We start from the raw sequence: 18,933 nt of genomic DNA, 5'->3' as shown, positions 1-18,933 counted from the left end.
TTACCCCTGTACAAAAAAAGTGGCTCCCACATAGAAAAACCTGCTCCACGAATACTGCAAATACCCAAAGGAAAGGAAAAAAAAAAAAAAAAACCAGCAGCAAGGCTGGGCTGGTAGGAATGGCAAAGAACTTTGGTTTGGAAAGGCTAGGAAGAGGGTGAGCTGTGCCCCTCTTCCTCGCAGAGCTCCTCAGAGCCAGCGCTGACACTCGCCCCAAGGGGGTCAGTAAACAAGCAAAGCCAGGGCCCTTTGGTTCTGAAAGGTCTCCATTATGATGTCAAAGCACGGCTTCCAGGTCCTGCTTGGGCCTGCCTGCAGGGGGCAGAGGAGGCCTCTGCTGTGAATCCAATTAAAGCCAACGGGTAAGTAGTAAGGCTTTGGGGACCAAGCAACAAGGAATCCTATCACTACACTTATGAAACTAAAGCTGGGGAGCAGAGGGTGACAGGAGACACCCCTCACCCCCTCATCCTACATGTCTGTGCCCCAGAGAGTGGTCCCCTTCCAGGCTGAGGAAGGGGTGGCTCCAGGGCTGGGAAGAAAGGAAGGGATCCCTGAGCAGTTAGGTCAGGTGGGTTCCCAGCACCTGTTCCAGTTCCTGCCTTTGCTGCTGCACCTTGGCAATGATGTGCCTCCCCACTGGTTCCTGGGCCCAGGGCTTGTGGTAGAAAGCAGCTTGTCTCTCCTCCTCAGGATTCCCAATCACATCAGATTGAGGTCCCAGCGCTGGGAACGGAGCCATTCCTGGATGAAGTCCTGGGGGTCAGTGCTAAAACTGAGCATGAGATCCCTCTGGGTCTTCAGCTGGTTGATGGACTCAATGGTCTCATGGATTTTGACATCAAGGGAGGCAATCTCCTGCTGATTGGTGGTAGAGGCCAGAAAATTGCTCATCTGGGCCTTGAGTGGGTCATCCACCTCCACATCAATGTCATAACAGCCTGTCTTCTTCTGGTTGTTAGGGTCCAAGCTAATTACATGGTTGACGACAATGGGGTCTGGAGGCTGCGGCAACCTGGCTAGCTTCATGGGAATCTCAGAGAAACGCAGTCGGCCACAACTGAAGATCTGGCAGAAGTACCGGTTGCAGTTGACGTACTCCCGCTCGTGGCCGTCCTGCAGCTGGTTGTGTTTGATGTAGAGCCGCAGGGCCTGCGTGACGGCAGCCCTCGTGTGTGTGTGCACCCCCAGCGGCCTCCCCAGTCGGGGGTCCGACTTGTACTGGGGAGGCTGATGAGCCAGCAGGAGCAGGCAGGTGCACTGGACGTTGAGGTTTCCAGGCGGTTTCACCTGGAAGCCATCTGTCTCCTGGGTGGTGGGCATCCGGTGCCACTCCAGCAGGTGGTTGTCAGACCCGTACAGTTCCTTGTCCAGCTCAATGACGAGGCTCTTAAAGAATTAAGAAAACTTCCTCTTCTGTTTCCTAAGATCATCCAGCAGTTTTCCCTCTACTCGGAGTTCCCAGGAAGCCACCTTGTCCCCTGCGGGGTTTCCCCCCGGGATCCCTGCAGTTCCCGCACTATCACCTTCTGCCTTGCTGGGACCGAACATATTAGAAATACAGATCCGCAGCTTTCGTTTTTGCGTCAGAGGCTTTTTGATGGCCTTCTGGATCTCCATCCGCTTTCGAGCAATGGTCTGGTCCAGCTTCCGCTCAAAAGCCAAGAGATCCATGCACGCCTGAGGCTCTGGGACAAGCTCCCAAGTTCGCTGAGGTAGAACTTTATCTGCCACCTTCCTCCTCTTTAACCCCCGGCGCTGGGCAGGCATCGGGGGCTGGTCCTGGGGCACAAGCAGGAGTTTTCGGAATGGGTCCATCATGGTGGGTGGCATGCCAGGTCGAAGTGGAGCAGCTGCGCCAAATGGGGAGCCAGCAGGGGGTCCCACCTGCAAGCCAGCCATGGGCATCTGACTGCCTGGTGACCTGCCAGGCCTCTGGTACTGCGCTGCAGGGCCCGTGGGGTTCTTGGGGCAGAAGGCGGCAGCCCCCCACGCCTCCAGCAGGTCTGGGCCCCCTGAGCACCGCTCCAGGCAGCGTGCTGGGTCCCGCTGGCGGAGGCGGAGCTCCCAGGGCGGCCTGGCTCTGTTATTTTGATAATTTTGATTGTCTGAGATAATGGAAATTTTTCATCAGATGCTGTCTGTGATCAATGCTTTCTGAGACCTCTTTTCTCCTAGAAACTTCTTTTTCCTGATTACCTCTTGGCTATGGCTTTTTGATGACCTAGGTTTGGTTTAGATGATTGCTTCTGGAAAAACTGTGTTAGCATCCTTGCAGTGGTGTGGAGCCTCCTGAGAAGGGAGAGGCAGGACAGGATTCTAGTTCAAGTCGTCGCAGTTAGTAGGAAACTGGGGCTTAGAACCAAATAGAATCAGTATCCCCAGTGTTTGAGGAGAGACACCCAGGACAGAACTGGCTTCAGACTCTGGACACGGCTGAAACAACTTATGTCAACTGAAGGTACCTTTTCTAAGTTCCAGCCGTCCATGGACATTGGAGAGCACATGTGCGGTTCCCCAGCCTGTTTTAGGCTCTGGGAACAAAAGCTGGCACTGTATTGCATTATACTGGAAACTGACTAGAAGAGGCTTAGGTTTTTATTGTTTTACTTCCAGGAGGAGAGGGGAAAAATTAACTTGCAAATCAGGTGGATGAAAATTGAGAATGAGAAAGATTTGCTTGTTGAAGGTAACCCTGTTTTCTCTCTCTTTTATTAGGTGTTTGTGAAGAGGCAAGTAAGGCTGAAACCCTTTCTGTTCTTCAGGAATTCTTTTAAAAGTATTTTGTTCTTTGTCTTAGATTGAGACTGAAGATGTGACACCATACATTACTGTTATCACCTTCTGCAGCTGACATACAGACTCCAGAACTGGATGTGGCATGGTGTAATTTTTCTAATTAGCCCTAGAACTCCACGTTAAAGGCTCAGACTGCGTGTCCTTTGGCATGACATCAGTCCACCACTGACTCTGATTGTCAGCAGGAGTCTAATTATTTGGGCCAAAGCATTTTGCCTAGAGTTTATATTTGTATTCAAAGAGAACTTCTGTGTAAGGAAGGAAAGGCTTTTTGTTATTATTGTTCCTCTTCTTTGGAATTAGCGCCTATCTAAATTAATCCTCTCTAACTTCTCATACTTCTTCAGTAGGTATACTTCCTAAACTTGTTTAGTAACCAACAAAAAGGGGAGTGATGGTCTTTTAATTAGCTTTCTAGAGATATAAAATTCACAGCTATTAAATCCAAGCTGTATCTAATGTGAAGTTTCAGCCTAATGAACAGCTGTAAGTATGCTGCCTTCCCACACAGTGGAACTTGATGGAAGCCCTGGTTTTACAACTGCTGGTTATTGATTAAACAACTAGGCTGTTTTGATGCTGGTTGTTTCTGTTGTTGCACTCATCATCTTAGGTTTGGAAGAATTATTGCAGATATTAACGTTATTAGAGTTATTAAAGGTCACTCACTAGTCTGTCCCCTCACCCATCCTATGCTGGTAACCTCTTTACAACATCTCCCCCAAGTGGTTGTCTTGATCATGATAGAACCCACCTAATGACAGTGGGGAGAAAGCAGACTCCATAATCCAGCAGTTATAATTTAGAGTTATTCCTTAATATAGTTTATCTAAAACTATAGTGAACTCCAGCTTAGGAGAGGACCTAAATGTATAAATAGATAAGTTGATATAAAATGTGGTGAATGCTTGATAGAGGAACAGATAAGTTGTTTAGAAACAGCTAACTGCGTGGGAGAACATGGGAAAGAATTTGTCTTGAAGGATGAGTACATGTGCTTATGTACTCGTGTGGTGTGTGTGTGTGTGTGTGTGTGTGTGTCTGTGTGGTGGGGAAGAGTATTTCCAGAGAGAGGATATAGGTGCAAAGATATGGAATTTAGGAAAGGCTGTGTTAAGACATGGTGAGAAATTCGGAATGGCTGGATGGAACCTGCAATGGTGAAAGAGATGTCTTGAGGTAGGCTATTTGGAGTTTTGTTGCCCACTCAAAAAGTTTAGATTTTATCCTACAGGAAAAGAAGAGATTTCAAAGGGGTTAAAGCATTGGTGTGGCTTGATCAGATTTCAATTTTATGAAGATAATTCCAGTGGCAGTTTTGAGGACTCATTTGTTGGAGGAGAGACTGTTTCAAGGATACAGGTTGGATACAAAGTGCTCTGCCCTGCTGGCAGCCCATGTGTCCTATAATATTTCTGGTTCAGAAAGTAAAGTCACTGTCTATAGAGCCAGTCAGGCTTAACTGGTTGTGGTGGGTTCTTGTAAAATGTTACACCTAATGTTGTGTGAATACTGGCAAAGTGAAATAGGAAATCATGGCACAATCATGGATTGTGCGGGGAAATAAAAATTGACTTGAAATACTATCTTAAAGAATTTTAAGATGGGAAATATCTAGGTCATTGAGCAAGGTTTTTTCCCATGAAATGCTCAACTTTAGTTTGGCTGGACATAGTCTGAGGCACATACTCAGTAATTTGATGATTTCAGCAGTATGTTATTCTGTGACATCCTTATGGATCAAAAAGTCACTCTACAGGTCAAAATGAAATCACGTAAGTATTATTTTGAAAAGGAAATGTCAAAATAATATTATGAGAGGCTTTAGAAATTTGTATGTACTTAACATTCAGCTGGAATGTGGGGATTACTACTCTCAAACCAGTATAGGTGGTGCATTTTTTTTTTTTTTTTTTTTTTCAGTACGCGGGCCTCTCACTGTTGTGGCCTCTCCCGTTGTGGAGCACAGGCTCCAGATGCACAGGCTCAGCGGCCATGGCTCACGGGCCCAGCCGCTCTGCAGCATGTGGGATCTTCCCGGACCAGGGCACGAACCCGTGTCCCTTGCATCGGCAGGCGGACTCTCAACCACTGCGCCACCAGGGAAGCCCTAAGTGGTACATTTTTGATTACCTTTCAGGAAATGCATTGGTGCTCAGAAGGTGAGGAGTTTTGAACTTTTTAGCTCTCACCCACATTTACATCTGCCCTACGATGTTTACATCATCTGCCCTTTTTGTTTTGCTGGCTAACCAATTCCCATTCTCCACATGCCGTAAACAACTATTCCTAAGATAGGTAATGTCACAAACAGAAATTTAGCTGTTTCAGAAAAAGATGGGGGGGAAATATGCCTGAATTAAAGCCATGAAACAGATCCTCAAATATCCTCGCTAATGTAATGTGAGAAATAGGCTTCCAATAGTTTATTTTTATTCATGTTATTTATTTAGTAGCATCACCACGCGGAGGAAAGTAGATTTGTTACCAACTGACAAAAGAGTTCAGTCTGGACACTGGCTGTCTTCGCTGTGGGGCTGGCTGGCTCCCGTGCTTTGTCATCTCTCAGAGTTTTCCTGATAAATAAATATGTGTTGGTCAGAATTGATCTCTGGCATTATTGTCAATGGCACCCATGAGTTGGCCCACAACGGCACATTTTCCTGCAACTGGTCTGTGGCTGTACCCTATCATTTCATATTCACAGCCTGCTCCATCAGGCCAATAAATCAGCTGTTTCTTATGCATGACATTCTGTGTCGTGTGACTGACGGATAACTGCAGCATTTTAAGTCTTGTTCTAGAGTCTCCATTATGCTGCCAGCCTCTCCGTTATACTCTATAAAAATGTTTCCTGTTATGGGCTATCAGAAGCAAAAGTAGGTTGTTTTAGAGTCAGAGCAATCGGAACCCTGTAAAGTACTGCTAGATTAGCAGGCATGGGTAGATGAGGAGAAGCTGTTTGGAAAAAGATGTGCTTAAAGGCATCAAACCTAAGCACAAAAATTACCTTTTTCATGGCTCTGCATATATGGACATAGATAGAGTAGCTTCTGTGGAAGCTGTGATTCAGTACGAGCTGGAAAACTTCTTTCTAAGAGGTCTGGAGACTTGTTAGAAGAAAGACAAGGACAGGTGACTGACACTCATTAAGTACTTTGTGTCCAGTGCTGTGCTATGTTCTACTGCACATATTAGGTCATTGATTCCCAAATAACTCTGAGAAACAGGGATTTCTATCCCCTCCCCCTTTTTTTTGGCCACGGTTTGTGGCATGTGGGATCTTAGTTCTATGACTAGGGATTGAACCCTCGCCCCCTGCAGTGGAAGTGCTGAGTCTAAACCACTGGACAACCCCCAGGGAAATCCCTATATTCCCTTTTTTTCGTTAACGTGTAAGAAACAAAGTCTGAGAAATTGTGGAACTTTCTTGCTTTCTCACAATGAGTACAGTTCTGTGGCCCTTCCTGTGCCCTTTTCATGACCCTCTCCATGCTCCCAACTGAAATGCTCCCCAGGGAAAAGCTCTGTCTCTAACCAGCTCTGGAGATTCTGGGAGGACTTGACAGGACTCCAGCAAGTTGCTTCTTGAGGTTTCAGTGGCTCAATGGCTAGAGACTGTTCGTCCTAACAACACGAAAGCAGACTTCAGTGTAGTCTGTTTCTACTGATAAATTACATACACTGTTTATATTAGCAAATAATGTGGCAATTTAAAAATCATGTTTATCAAATCATTATTATGTCTTAGGGTTCTGTAGAGCACAGTCTGATAACTACAAGCTTAATATATTCCAGTAAATGGATTAGCTCCTTTGACATGTGTGTCTTCCTATCTCTTCTTACCTTGAAGTCTTGACCTTCTTACATTTACTCATGGTCATTCATTAGCTCCAGGGAAGGTTTTTAGAGCATGGCTCTGCAACAAGAGTGAAGTTCTTGGCTTATGAGTTGTAAGAATCTGGAATTTGAGCATCAGAGGCCTTAGTCCTGAGATCAGCGGGCAGAATTTATGGCCTACGTGATAGATTTGGAAGAATATGTTGTGGCTCAGAGGCACTTTTTCTAATATCCAAATAGATGAAGATTCTGTGTGATGATGAGTGAGAGGAGATAAATCAGAAGAGACACACAGAGCACTGCTGACGGGTCTCCTGAGAAGGATCCAACACTCTTTCCAGACTCTTGGGATATAATCATTTTAAAATATAGTTTTAAACAAAAGTTGTGTATGTGTAAGGTATACAGTATCATGATTTGATATATATATATGGGTATAGTGAAATGATTATTATAGTTAAGCTAATCAGCATGTTGTCTCCTCACATAGTTATTTGTGTGTGTGTGTGATGAGAACACCTGAAATCTACTCTCTTATCATATCTTCAATTTCAATACAGTATTATTAACTATGGTCATCATGCTGTATATTATTCTTTAGACTTGTTCATACTACATAACGGCCAACAACTTTGACCAATACCCTTGACCCTTGACCAATACCTCCCTTATTTCCCCTCCCCTCCTCCCTGCTTGGCCCAGCCCTGGTAACTTATGTTCTAGTCTCTGTTTCATGAATTCAACTCTTTTTTTTAAAGACTCCACATATAATTAAGATCATACAATATCTTCTTCATGTGTCTGGCTTATTTCACTTAGCATTATGTCCTCCAGTTTCACCCATATTGATGCAAATGGAAAGATTTCCTTCCTTTTCATAGCTGAATAATATGTCAGTGTGTGTGTGTGTGTGTGTGTGTGTGTGTGTGTGTGTGTGTGTAAAATCTCAAGCTCTGAACTTGGATTCAAATGATCTTGTATTCCTAGTTTCCCCAGGTGCTTGGCAAAAGCATTATAAAATCCTGTTTGGAAGATAATAAATTGATACTACTAATAATTTTCAAATAACATATTTAACATACAATAAGAACATCTAGATCCAAAGGACAAGACTCCTCTAGGTGAGAAACCTCAGTTAATAGGAGCAGGTCCATAAAGAATGTAGATACTGAAATTATCAGACAAAAACTATGAAACTATGGTTACTATGGTTCTGAGAAAATAAACATCAAATATAAAACCGTGGCAGGTAACTGAAAATTATGAAGAGTGACACAGCGCATTAAAGTATATATTTTAGAAGTAACTTCAACAATTGAAATAAAGAGCACAATGAATGAGTTTAATAGCAGATTAGACAAAACTGATAAGAAAATTGGTGAACTGGATGACATGATGGAAGAAATTAATCACAATTAAGTAGAGAGAAGCTAATTTATGGAAAATATTGAAGGAGGGGTAACAGAAATAGAGGATACAGTGAGAAGGGCTGCCATAAGTGGAGTCCAAGAAGGAGAGGAAAGAGAGAGAATGTGACAGGTGGAATATCTGAAGACAATGACTGAGAATTTTCTGTAACTTATAAAATACACAGATTCAAATATCCTAAGGATGACAAATAAAAAGAAATCCACACTTAGACATATCAGAGTGAAACATATGCAAATATATGTATGAAATAGGCCAAGTTTACTAATAGATGTACATATACACACCTGAAAATCTCTGTATGTCTCTTAATCTTTAAAGTATCTGGAAATAGCACTGTAAAGTTGGCATCATCTAACAGTGTGTGAAGTCCTGGTGCTACTAATGGAGCCGGCTCCTTCACAGCCATTGCTCCCCTCCTTGAATGTGCACAAAAAGCCTGCAATCAAAAGGAGTGAAATTCATTTAGAAGAACAGGCATTGGCTCTAATTGGAAAGATAAGCGTCACAGTCTTGTGTAAATGCACTTTCTTCAGCAGCACATGTTGAATCCTTATTTTCCCACTCAGTCTTTTTAGCTATTTTTGCAGAAGCTGAGAATTCTTTAGCAGATTTGTGTCTTCGTATGTGTTCAGTGATATCACTATGACCTTCATAGTGGTTGGTAAATGTTGACAAGTTTTGCAAGTTACATGGTCATCATTAACCTTCTCAGAGATAAAGATGTAGCACTTATTTTTTTCATTAAACACACTGTTCCATTCTTTTGAACTCATTACTGCTAACAGGATTTATTGTAAATTGAAAAATGATGAAAATAATAAAACAAACAGCTATACATTTATAATTTACATTGAAATAAAGACAACCACCACTGTAGCAAGTGTGTTCAGACTACTCTTCTTATGCTACGCAGCAGGATTCCCCATCATCTATTTTCCAGGCATACTTCTTGTAGACCTAGCCTATAATTTCCCATTTTCCACTGACTCTGCTGATTGGATGCCTGTGGCTTCATGCATATCATCAGTATAGGGTATGGCCTAATTAGCTGGTGGACCAGATTGTTGTCAAGGGCAACAGCATTCCTGTTTGAGTGCAATTGTTTTATCAGTAAGCTTCTGCATGCTTTCCTTGAAAGGAAAATGTTAGTTCTGTTGTGTATGAGAAAGACTTGGAAAAAGAGAAAAGGCTTAAGACACTTAGGATTAAAATATCAAACATCTAGAAATAAATTTATGGAAAAAACTATAAAACTTTATTAAAATAAACTAAAAAGACTGACATAGAGAAATAGATATTGGTTATAGACTAGAAGATTCAAATTTGCCAAAATGTCTTTTCCCTAAACTTATTTATGGATTTAGTTCAAATCCAATAAAAATTGCAGTAGGGTTTTTTTTTGTGTGTGTGTGGAATGTGAAAAGTTGATTCTAAAATTTATATGGAACTACAAAGATTAAAGAATAGCCAAGTTAATATAAGTTTACATTAATTTATACCCTGTGGTATTAGCACAAGGACAAACAGACAGGGGAATGAAGAGAATAGAGTGTCTAGGAATGGAACCATATACATATGGCAAAGTAACACTGCAGAGCAGTAGGGGAAAGGTTAGTATTTTCAACAATGGTTCTGGGACTATTGGACAACATTTATTGTAGAAAAAAAAATTGGATCTCCTGTCACACCTAACACAAAAATCAATTTCAGGTGGGTTACAGACTTACATATCAAAAAAAAAATCAAACTTGTACTGGATAAAAAAGAGAATATCTTCATGACCTTAGATAGGAAATGATTTCTTTTTTTAAATTAATTTTTATTGGAGTATAGTTGCTTTACAATGTTGTGTGAGTTTCTACTGTACAGCAAAGTGAATCAGATATATGTATACATGTATACCCACTTTTTTGGATTTCCTTCCCATTTAGGTCACCACAGAGCACTGAGTAGAGTTCCCTGAGCTATACAGTAGGTTCTCATTAGTTATCTATCTTATACATAGTATCAATAGTGTATATACATCCATCCCTGTCTCCCAATTCATCCCATCCCCCCTTTCCTCCCTTGGTGTCCATACATTTGTTCTCTACATCTGTCTCTCTACATCTGCTTTGCAAATAAGATCATCTATACCATTTTTCTAGATTCTGCATATATGTGTTAATATATGATATACGTTTTTCTCTTTCTGACTTACTTCACTCTGTATGACAGTCTCTAGGTCCATCCACATCTCTACAAATGACCCAATTTCATTCCTTTTTATGGCTAATACTCCATTGTATATAGGTACCACATCTTCTTTATCCATTCCTCTGTTGATGGACATTTAGGTTATTTCCATGTCCTGGCTATTGTAAATAGTGCTGCAATGAATATTGGGGTGCATGTGTCTTTCTGAATTATGGTTTTCTCTGGGTATATGCCCAGTAGTGGGATTGCTGGGTCGTATGTTAGTTCTGTTTTTAGTTCTTTATGGAACCTCCATACTGTTCTCCACAGTGGCTGTATCAATTTACATTCCCACCAACAGTGCAAGAGGGTTCCCTTTTCTCCACACCCTCTCCAGCATTTATTGTTTGTAGATTTTTTATGATGGCCATTCTGACCAGTGTAAAGTGATACCTCATTGTAGTTTTGATTTGCATTTCTCTAATAATTAGTGATGTTAAATGTTTGCATTTCTCTAATAATTTCATGTGTTTATTGGCCATCTGTATATCTTCTTTGGAGAAATGTCTACTTAGGTCTTCTGCCCATTTTTTGATTGGGTTGTTTGTGTTTTTGATATTGAGCTGCATGAGCTGTTTGTATATTTTGGAGATTAATCCTTTGTCAGTTGCTTCATTTGCAAATATTTTCTCCCATTCTGGGGTTGTCTTTTCATCTCATTTATGGTTTCCTTTGCTGTGCAAAAGCTTTTAAGTTTCATTAGGTCCCATTCGTTAATTTTTGTTTTTATTTTCATTACTCTAGGAAGTGGGTCAAAAAAGATCCTGCTGCGATTTATGTCAAAGAGTGTTCTGCCTACGTTTTCCTCTAAGAATTTTATAGTGTCTGGCCTTACATTCAGGTCTTTAATCCATTTTATTTCTGTGTATGGTATTGGGGAGTGTTCTAATTTCATTCTTTTACATGTAGCTGTTACATGCAGTTTTCCCAGCACCACTTATTGAAGAGACTGTCTTTTCTTCATTGTATATTCTCACCTCCTTTGTCATAGATTAGGTGAACATATGTGCGTGGGAAAAATATGGAACGCTTCATGAATTTGCATGTCATCCTTGTGTAGGGGCCATGCTAATCTTCTCTGTATCGTTCCAATTTTAGTATATGTGCTGCCAAAGGGAGCACGGAAATGATTTCTTAAACATGACACAGGGCTTCCCTGGTGGTGCAGTGGTTAAGAATCCGCCTGCCAATGCAGGGGACACAGGTTTGAGCCTTGGTCTGGGAAGATCACACATGCCACAGAGCAACTAAGCCTGTGTGCCACATTACTGAGCTTGTGCTCTAGAGCCCACGAGCCACAACTACTGAGCTCACGTGCCACAACTACTGAAGCCCGCATGCCTAGAGCCCGAGCTCTGCAACAAGAGAGGACACTGCAGTGAGAAGCCTGTGCACCACAACCAAGTGTAGCCCTCACTCGCCCGCGTGCAGCAACAAAGACCCAATGCAGCCAAAAATACATAAATAAAATAAATAAATTTTTTAAAAATGATGCAAAAGGCACTAACTAAAAGGAGAAGATCAACAAAGTTGATTTCATTAAAATTAAGTTCCCTTCATTGACATATACTATTAAGATAGTAAAAAGCAACCATAGGGTGGGAGAACATATTTCCAACAATTTTAACCAAAATATTCAGAATACATAGAGAATTATTACAAATGATTAAAAAGAACCCCAAAAGCATTGCTGCCAATTCAATAGAAAAATGGGCAAGAGAATCCACTAATGAGGAAATCCAAATGACCAATGTACATTTAAAATGGCGTTCAACCTCATTGGGAAGCAGAAAAAGCACATCAAAACCTCAGTGAGAAACCATTGCTTACCCACTAGATTGGAGAAAATTTAAAAGTAGGACAATTCCAAGGCAAGAACATGGAGCAATAAGAACTTTCAAAAACTGGTGGCAGTAAACACTGATCCAGTCATTTTGGAAAATGCTTTGGCACTATCCAGTAATGTGCAGTTGTGCATATCCAGAAATTCCTCTCTCAGAGATATGTTCTATTTTTGAAATGCATACTTATGTGCACTACCGTACACTTGACAGGAATGTGCAATGTTGCGTACAATAGCCTCAAATGGGATCCTGCCAAACATCCATCTACAGTAAAATGAATAGACAAACGGTTTATTCATGTAATGGAATAACATTCAGTAGTGAAAAATTTAAAACTACAGTTGTGTGCAACATAACATCAACAAAAGAAACAAGACAAAAACAGATAAAGTAACCCACATTGATTAGGGGTTCCTGCTTCTGTCGCAAAACTATGAAACAAAGCAGGGACACATTAACCTAACAGTCAGCAGAGTGGTTACCCCAGGGGAGGCAAGAGTTTGAGATGAGCAAGGAACATGGTGGGGAAGTTACTTATCCTCCTGATTTGGTCCCGAACAAGGATCCTTCTGCCCAGTGTCATCTGAGCCAATAGAATGAGACCAAGCAAAAGAAAGTTTTTTGTCTTTTAATTTTATTTATTTATTTACTTTTTGGCTGTGTTGGGTTTTCGTGTCTGCGCCAGGGTTTTCTCCACTTGTGGCGAGCAGGGGCCGCAAGGGCGCGGGTCTCTCACTGTGAGGCCTCTCTTGTTCCAGAGCACAGGCTCCAGACGCGCAGGCTCAGTAAGTGTGGCTCACGGGCGCAGTTGTTTCATGGCATGTAGGAATCTTCCCAAACCAGGGCTCGAACCAGCGTTCCCTACATTGGCAGGCAGATTCTCAACCACTGCGCCACCAGGGACGACCAGAAAGTTTTATTCTTTGATGAAAGAATGGAGAGAGGCGAGATCATCCTGTAGAGTACCGGCTCTCCCTGGCAGCCCAGAGGTACCGCTGCTTTACAGGGTTTTCTTCAGCGGGGAGGGGGTGGAGTTCTCTTGGGGGCGGAGTTCTCTCAGGGGCGGATTTCTCGCCGGGCTGGCACAGCCGCTTGCGGCTTTAGATCACGGTGCCGGGTGCAGAGACGCTGCAGACGGGCTGCAGCCGCCATCTTGACTTGCTGTGTCGTTCGTGGAGCTTCTGCCCTGTGTCCCTCCCTCGGAGCCGAGGTGTCGGCGCAGCTGTTTGTGCACTAGAACTCTGGTCTGAAGTGCTGGGTGCCAGGTCTCTTCACACGGCCCCCTATGACCAACTGAAACTAGACTACGCACAGAGGAAAAGAAAAATGAAAGGTTAGACTTTTTAAATTACCCAGATTCTAGTTTCATTTACCGGGAATAGTCAACGGGCTTTGCCAGTGATAGCAGCAGTCTCTGATGCTGATGATGTTAACTATCTTGACCTTGATGAGTGTTACACAGGGATCCACTCTACTATAATTTGTTAAACTGTGTAGTTATAACTTGTTAAACTGTACACAATATTTTATACACTTTTCTTCATGTCATATTTCATAATTTAGAAATGTTTAAGCATATGCAGGGTACAGAGGGAATACAAAGAAAGGAGTCATTTCTATGGGAGGGAGGAAGTAGGAAAGGCTTCTTAAGAGGTTTCCGGTGAGCTAAGTTGGGAAGTGGCTCAAGGAGTAGGAGGGTACCGTCAGACTTTGATTCCTGTCACAAATGCTTACTTGTGTGTTAGTGTCCAGACTGGGAAGACTGTTTCAACTTGGCTCTTCCTGGGGGTGCAGGTGGGAGTGGAAAGATGCTGGCGATGAATACACTGGGCAAAAAAAAAAAAAAAAAACAACCAATTTAAGGTCCATAGGCTACACATAGAATATAGTTAAGTGTTGTCCTGGGCAGTATGGTTTAGTTGTATGACATTACTGGTTCATTTATTCAGTAATTAATCCATTCATTCAACAAATATTTTCTGAGCATCTGCTCTGTGCTGTGTATTACTCAAGATCCTGGGGATACAGTGGTGTATGAGACTAATGTGTTTTCATTGACCATGATTAGCATGGGATTATTATAGGCATCTGCTTATTTTCCAGAGTAGGTTGAGTGATTTGGGATCCTACGGTCACTGCAGAATAGACGTTTGCTTCTGGATCTCCTCCAAAATAGCCCAAATCAAATGTGTTCCTTGATGTAAGGTCCATGAGATTATGTGGGTTTTCCTCAGCGTCACCCATGGCATCTGGGTCTTTACCTTGTCCCAGATTTGCACCCACAGAGCTCAGTGGGTTATAATTTGGAGACTTGGCCAATTCTTTTAGTTTAGAGAAATAAGACAGTATTTATCTGTGTAAGTACTTAGGTGTCTCCACCATTTCTGATTCCTTCAGATTTTAACTTTACCTTCAGCAGAGCTCATTGAGCCCACAATAGAGGGAAAAAAGTGTTTGTAACAGTTTTCTTTATACGAGACAATTTTAAAAGATAGTAAAAGGCAAAATGAAACTAATCCTAAGAAGATCTCTGAAATAACTACTGTTTCAAACTGTAGACTTGGGGTTACTTTTTATTCCAGAAGTTGAAAAGTATTGAATTGATTGTTTCTCAGGAAATTTTACCCTCTAATAATATAAAATTTATTGCGTGGTGAATTTCACTGAATAGGCCTGAAGAAGATCCTAAGATGGAATTCTTGAAGAGAAGTTATTTTTTCACGTTTAGTTTACAATGTATATATATAATGCTTGATTTTCTTTATTTCATATTTCAATGATATGCATTAATTTTTTGTTTTTAGTTTGGGTAACTTTGGCTTTTATCTGATCAAAAGACTTGTTATCATGCTGACCTTTCCAGCATTTGATTGACAACTGATTCCTTCAGAGTCTCATGGGATATATGTTTACCAAAGTTTACAAATGCTTTTATTTAATAAGACCCCCCAAAAATGGTAATTTCTCAGTAATTTATCCTGCTATAACTCTTTTCTCTTAGCATTCTTTAAAAAAAAAAGATCTTTTCCCAAAACTACTTCTGAGACATTATAAACATACTAGCTAATTCAACAAACATTTACTGAGTGCCTACTACATTCCAGACACAATGCTAGTTTTTCAGTTAAGACAAAACAAGTAAGATGCAACACCTGTCCACAGGACTTCACAATTAGTTGAGGATTGAGAGATATAAATTGTCAACAAAGATACAGTGTGATAAATATGATAATCAAGGTTAGAATAGAACGCTAAGTAAGAAAATAGGAAAGATATTTAGTTGATATCGGAAGCAAAAATGAAGGCGTTTCTAGGTGAAAGTGACCTGAGATGAGATCTGAAGAAGGTGTAGTGCTGGGTGATTAAGGTAAAGATGTTAAGCTGGACAGTGACCTAGGCAGAAGGAACAAAAGGCGTAAGACACAGGGTGTGAGAGAATGTGGTAAAGTTAGAACTGCAAGTGGCTTAGTGTGGCTGAAGAGTAGGTTGTGAAGTAAGTGGACAGAGAGTGAGATGAAGAGGCTGGTAGGATCCAGGTAATTAAAGGCCTTATGTGTCATTCTAAGGGGTATCAACCTTATCCTGAAGGTAGTGGGATGCACTGAACAATTTTAAGTAGAGGAGTGAGAAAATATTTGTATTTTAGACTAATCTTTCTGGTGGTAGTTTGGAGAACAGATGGTAAGGTGAAAGCCTGGTGTTTGGGGATGAGGCCATCTGACCAGAGGCAAAGTTAAAGCACTAAACTGAAGCAAACAAATAACTTAGAACTGAAGAGTCAGTTTGGTTCCAAACACCTGTGTAATTCAGATTTTTCTCTGACAGATTTCCAGATTATTGCCAGCTCACTTTACCTGAGTTGTTACATATCTATATAAAGGTAGTAGATAATTAAGCAGAGTTTATGTGAATGAAGCAACATCTATTCCTTCTTTGAATAGGGAACAAGATTTCAAGGAAAAGAATCTATAATGCTTTAACAACGATGTGAGATATAATAAGAAAAATACAGTGTCAAGAAAGGCCTGACTTAAATTACTATCAATAAGCCAAGGTGAGGTCTAATGACAGCCTTAACATTGTTTCAACAGCTGCCAGTATTTGAAGCTAGTGATTTGTTTATATTTGTCCAAGAGATAGGTTAACGGCAATTTTGTAGATGGTGGCAGGCATCCTAATCAGTCTTCCAGCAGGACAAAACCATCATTTAATCATGTCACTGGCTCAGGATTGATATAGGGAGAGTGAGAAGTTAAGTGAGTCTTCAAAACACTCTATCCATTCAAAAAGGGGACTTCAAAAAAAGATTCAAGGAGAAGAATTCATGTGTATCTTCAGCTTTAGATATATTGGTATATTGAAAAAGTAGAAAAGAGAATGTGGAACAGACCTCCAATGACAAATTCTGCTCTTTCCCCTACTTGAGAACCATTAACACAAAATTTCATGGTGGTAGCTTAGGTTGAGAGACCTAAACAAGTGCAAGTTCTAAATGGGTGTTCCTTTTTTTTATTTTTTATAAATTTATTTTATTTTTGGTTGCGTTGGGTCTTCATTGCTGCGCACGGGCTTTCTCTAGTTGCAGTGAGCGGGGGCTGCTCTTTGCTGTGGTGCACGGGCTTCTCATTGTGGTGGCTTCTCCTGTTGCAGAGCACGGGCTCTAGGTGCACAGGCTTCAATAGTTGTGTCACGTGGGCTCAGTAGTTATGGCACATGGGCTCAGTTCCTCTGCGGCATGTGGGATCTTCCCAGACCAGGACTCGAACCCGTGTCCCCTGCATTGGCAGGTGGATTCTTAACCACTGTACCACCAGAGAAGCCCCTAAATGGGTGTTCTAATATGATATTTTCCCATCATAAAACATACCAGCATTATTTGTAAAAGCCTAGAGACCACGAATCCATGTCCAAGCCCTGTTGTCCAGCTCATCTGGTTAAATCTGGAAAGAACTAAATGTGCAATTCTTACTTTGAACAACCCTTGACATTGCTATCAGATAAAATTGCAAGCTAGAATTCTATGAAAAGTCACATTGTAATTAAGCTGTTGTAATTGAATACATTATCTTTTTTAATAGTTACCCATGCCTTCAGTTTGTTAGTAAACATTATCTAATAAAATACTGTATTGTTTAGGAAAGTTTGCGTAAAAGGGAGATTGTTTGGGGAAAAGAGTAAGCAATGAATAGAATCTGAAAAGAAATGTCTCGTAGCAGCCAAGCAATTATGTTCCTTCACAGAATAAGTGCTTAGTATCAATTTTGTGCATGTAGAGGGCATCTCTAGTGATTCAGAAGAGAGAAGCAGTTCTTGGTGCTTTCCAGTTCCCAATAAAAACACTGCATTGAAAAGATTAATGAACATACAGTTGTATGTTTAAAGAATAAAATGATTTTGTTTCCACTACCGTTCATGAGATGATGAGTGAATGGGTTGATACTGCAGCTGCTATGGTTTCTGGTGTTAGGAAGACTACCCTACGGTCAGTTTCACCACATTCTGCTTGATTGGCCTTTTGGGAAGGGCGATAGGCCAATCCTTGATTATAATGATTTGCTCCCTGAATTTACGTATCCAAAAAAGTACTTAGCTCCTAAGAGAGTGGTCTCTACTTCCATCCAAGGGGTCAGATGACCTCACACAAACAAAAATCAGGATATGTGTTTTGAGAAGTAAGGAAGAACTTAGTATTATAAATAGGAGTTGCTATGTATTAGTTATGTATTGCTATGTAACAAGTTACTCCAAAACTTAATGGCTTACAAAACAAGCATTTATTATCACACGTTTTCTGTGGGTTAGGAATCTGGTGTGGCTTAGCTGAGTGCCTCTGCTTCCGGGTCTCTCACAAGGCTGAAATCAAGGTGGCCAGCGTTGCAGTTATCTCAAGGGTCAATCAGGCATGGATCTCCCAAGCTCACTCAAGTGGTTGATGGCTCAACTCGGTTCCTAGTCGGGTGTCGGATGGAAGGCCTGAGTTCCTTGCCAAAGGAGACTCTCCCTAGGACAGCTCACACCATGGCCACTGGCTTTCTTCAGAGTGAATGTGCAGGATTGGGAGGGAGGGAGGGCAGCCCAAGAAGGAAGGCACAATCTCTTTGTAACCTCATCCCAGAATTGACATCCCGTTACTTGTGCTGTAGCCTCCTTGTTAGAAACCAGTCACTAGGTCCAGCCCACACAAGGGGAGGGGACTTCACAGGGCATGAATAGTAGGAGGCAGGGATCATTGGGGCCATCTCAGAGGCTGCCAACTGCAAACTGGGAAAACCTGGCAAGAGTAGTTCTTCTTTAAGACACCTCTTAGTCAACTTCCTGCAACCAGGATTCTTCATATTCTTTCATCTTTGGGATCCCTGTCCCAAATCTCCCAGTTTCTTCACTTTTCATGAATTTTTTTCCTGGAACAGTTTTTGAGGTTGCTCTGTAAAGCCATTAACAGTGGCCTAGAATTAGACTGCTGGTGTGATCTCAGAGACAGGTATACTAGCTATAGCGTGTGTTCTCTTCACCTACCGATTTTGAGGATTAAAAAAACTTTAGACCCACCTTAGAATATTTACATATTTATTATCAATTTTAAATGTAGGAGGTGTGGAATCTGGTTAAAACCCCAGGCCCAAGAATTTGGAAGATTGAACCTCTGGCTTTGTTTGACTTCTAGGCAAAACTCATTGTCCTTCAGCTACACATTCCCGTTGTTCTTAAAACCTGCTGTATGGGAGGATGGCGCCTAAAGAGGGAAAATGTCTTGTCCTTGCCACCACCCAGGCTGTTATATCTT

The 18,933-nt window shown here is 41.5% G+C and overlaps 1 protein-coding gene and 1 non-coding gene across 2 annotated transcripts; both read right to left on the bottom strand.

Moving 5' to 3' along the window:
* Positions 1 to 359: 359 nt before the first annotated feature.
* On the bottom strand, positions 360 to 14,393 carry LOC109547313 (SWI/SNF-related matrix-associated actin-dependent regulator of chromatin subfamily D member 2-like). Its single transcript, XM_033864524.2, is given in 7 exon segments — positions 360 to 714; positions 717 to 1,990; positions 1,992 to 2,083; positions 3,952 to 4,027; positions 13,259 to 13,453; positions 13,884 to 13,975; positions 14,280 to 14,393. Coding segments are annotated over 7 exon segments (1,995 nt in total). The 3' UTR covers positions 360 to 562.
* Positions 11,321 to 11,427, bottom strand: LOC117310039 (U6 spliceosomal RNA). Its single transcript, XR_004524308.1, has one exon. It is a non-coding gene; the product is annotated as a U6 spliceosomal RNA (small nuclear RNA).
* Positions 14,394 to 18,933: the final 4,540 nt, after the last annotated feature.

The sequence above is a fragment of the Tursiops truncatus genome, chromosome 1 (genome assembly GCF_011762595.2).
Source record: "Tursiops truncatus isolate mTurTru1 chromosome 1, mTurTru1.mat.Y, whole genome shotgun sequence".
NCBI lineage: Eukaryota > Metazoa > Chordata > Mammalia > Artiodactyla > Delphinidae > Tursiops > Tursiops truncatus.
Note: the sequence above shows the minus strand (reverse complement) of the source record. Positions and strands in the feature narration are given on the sequence as shown.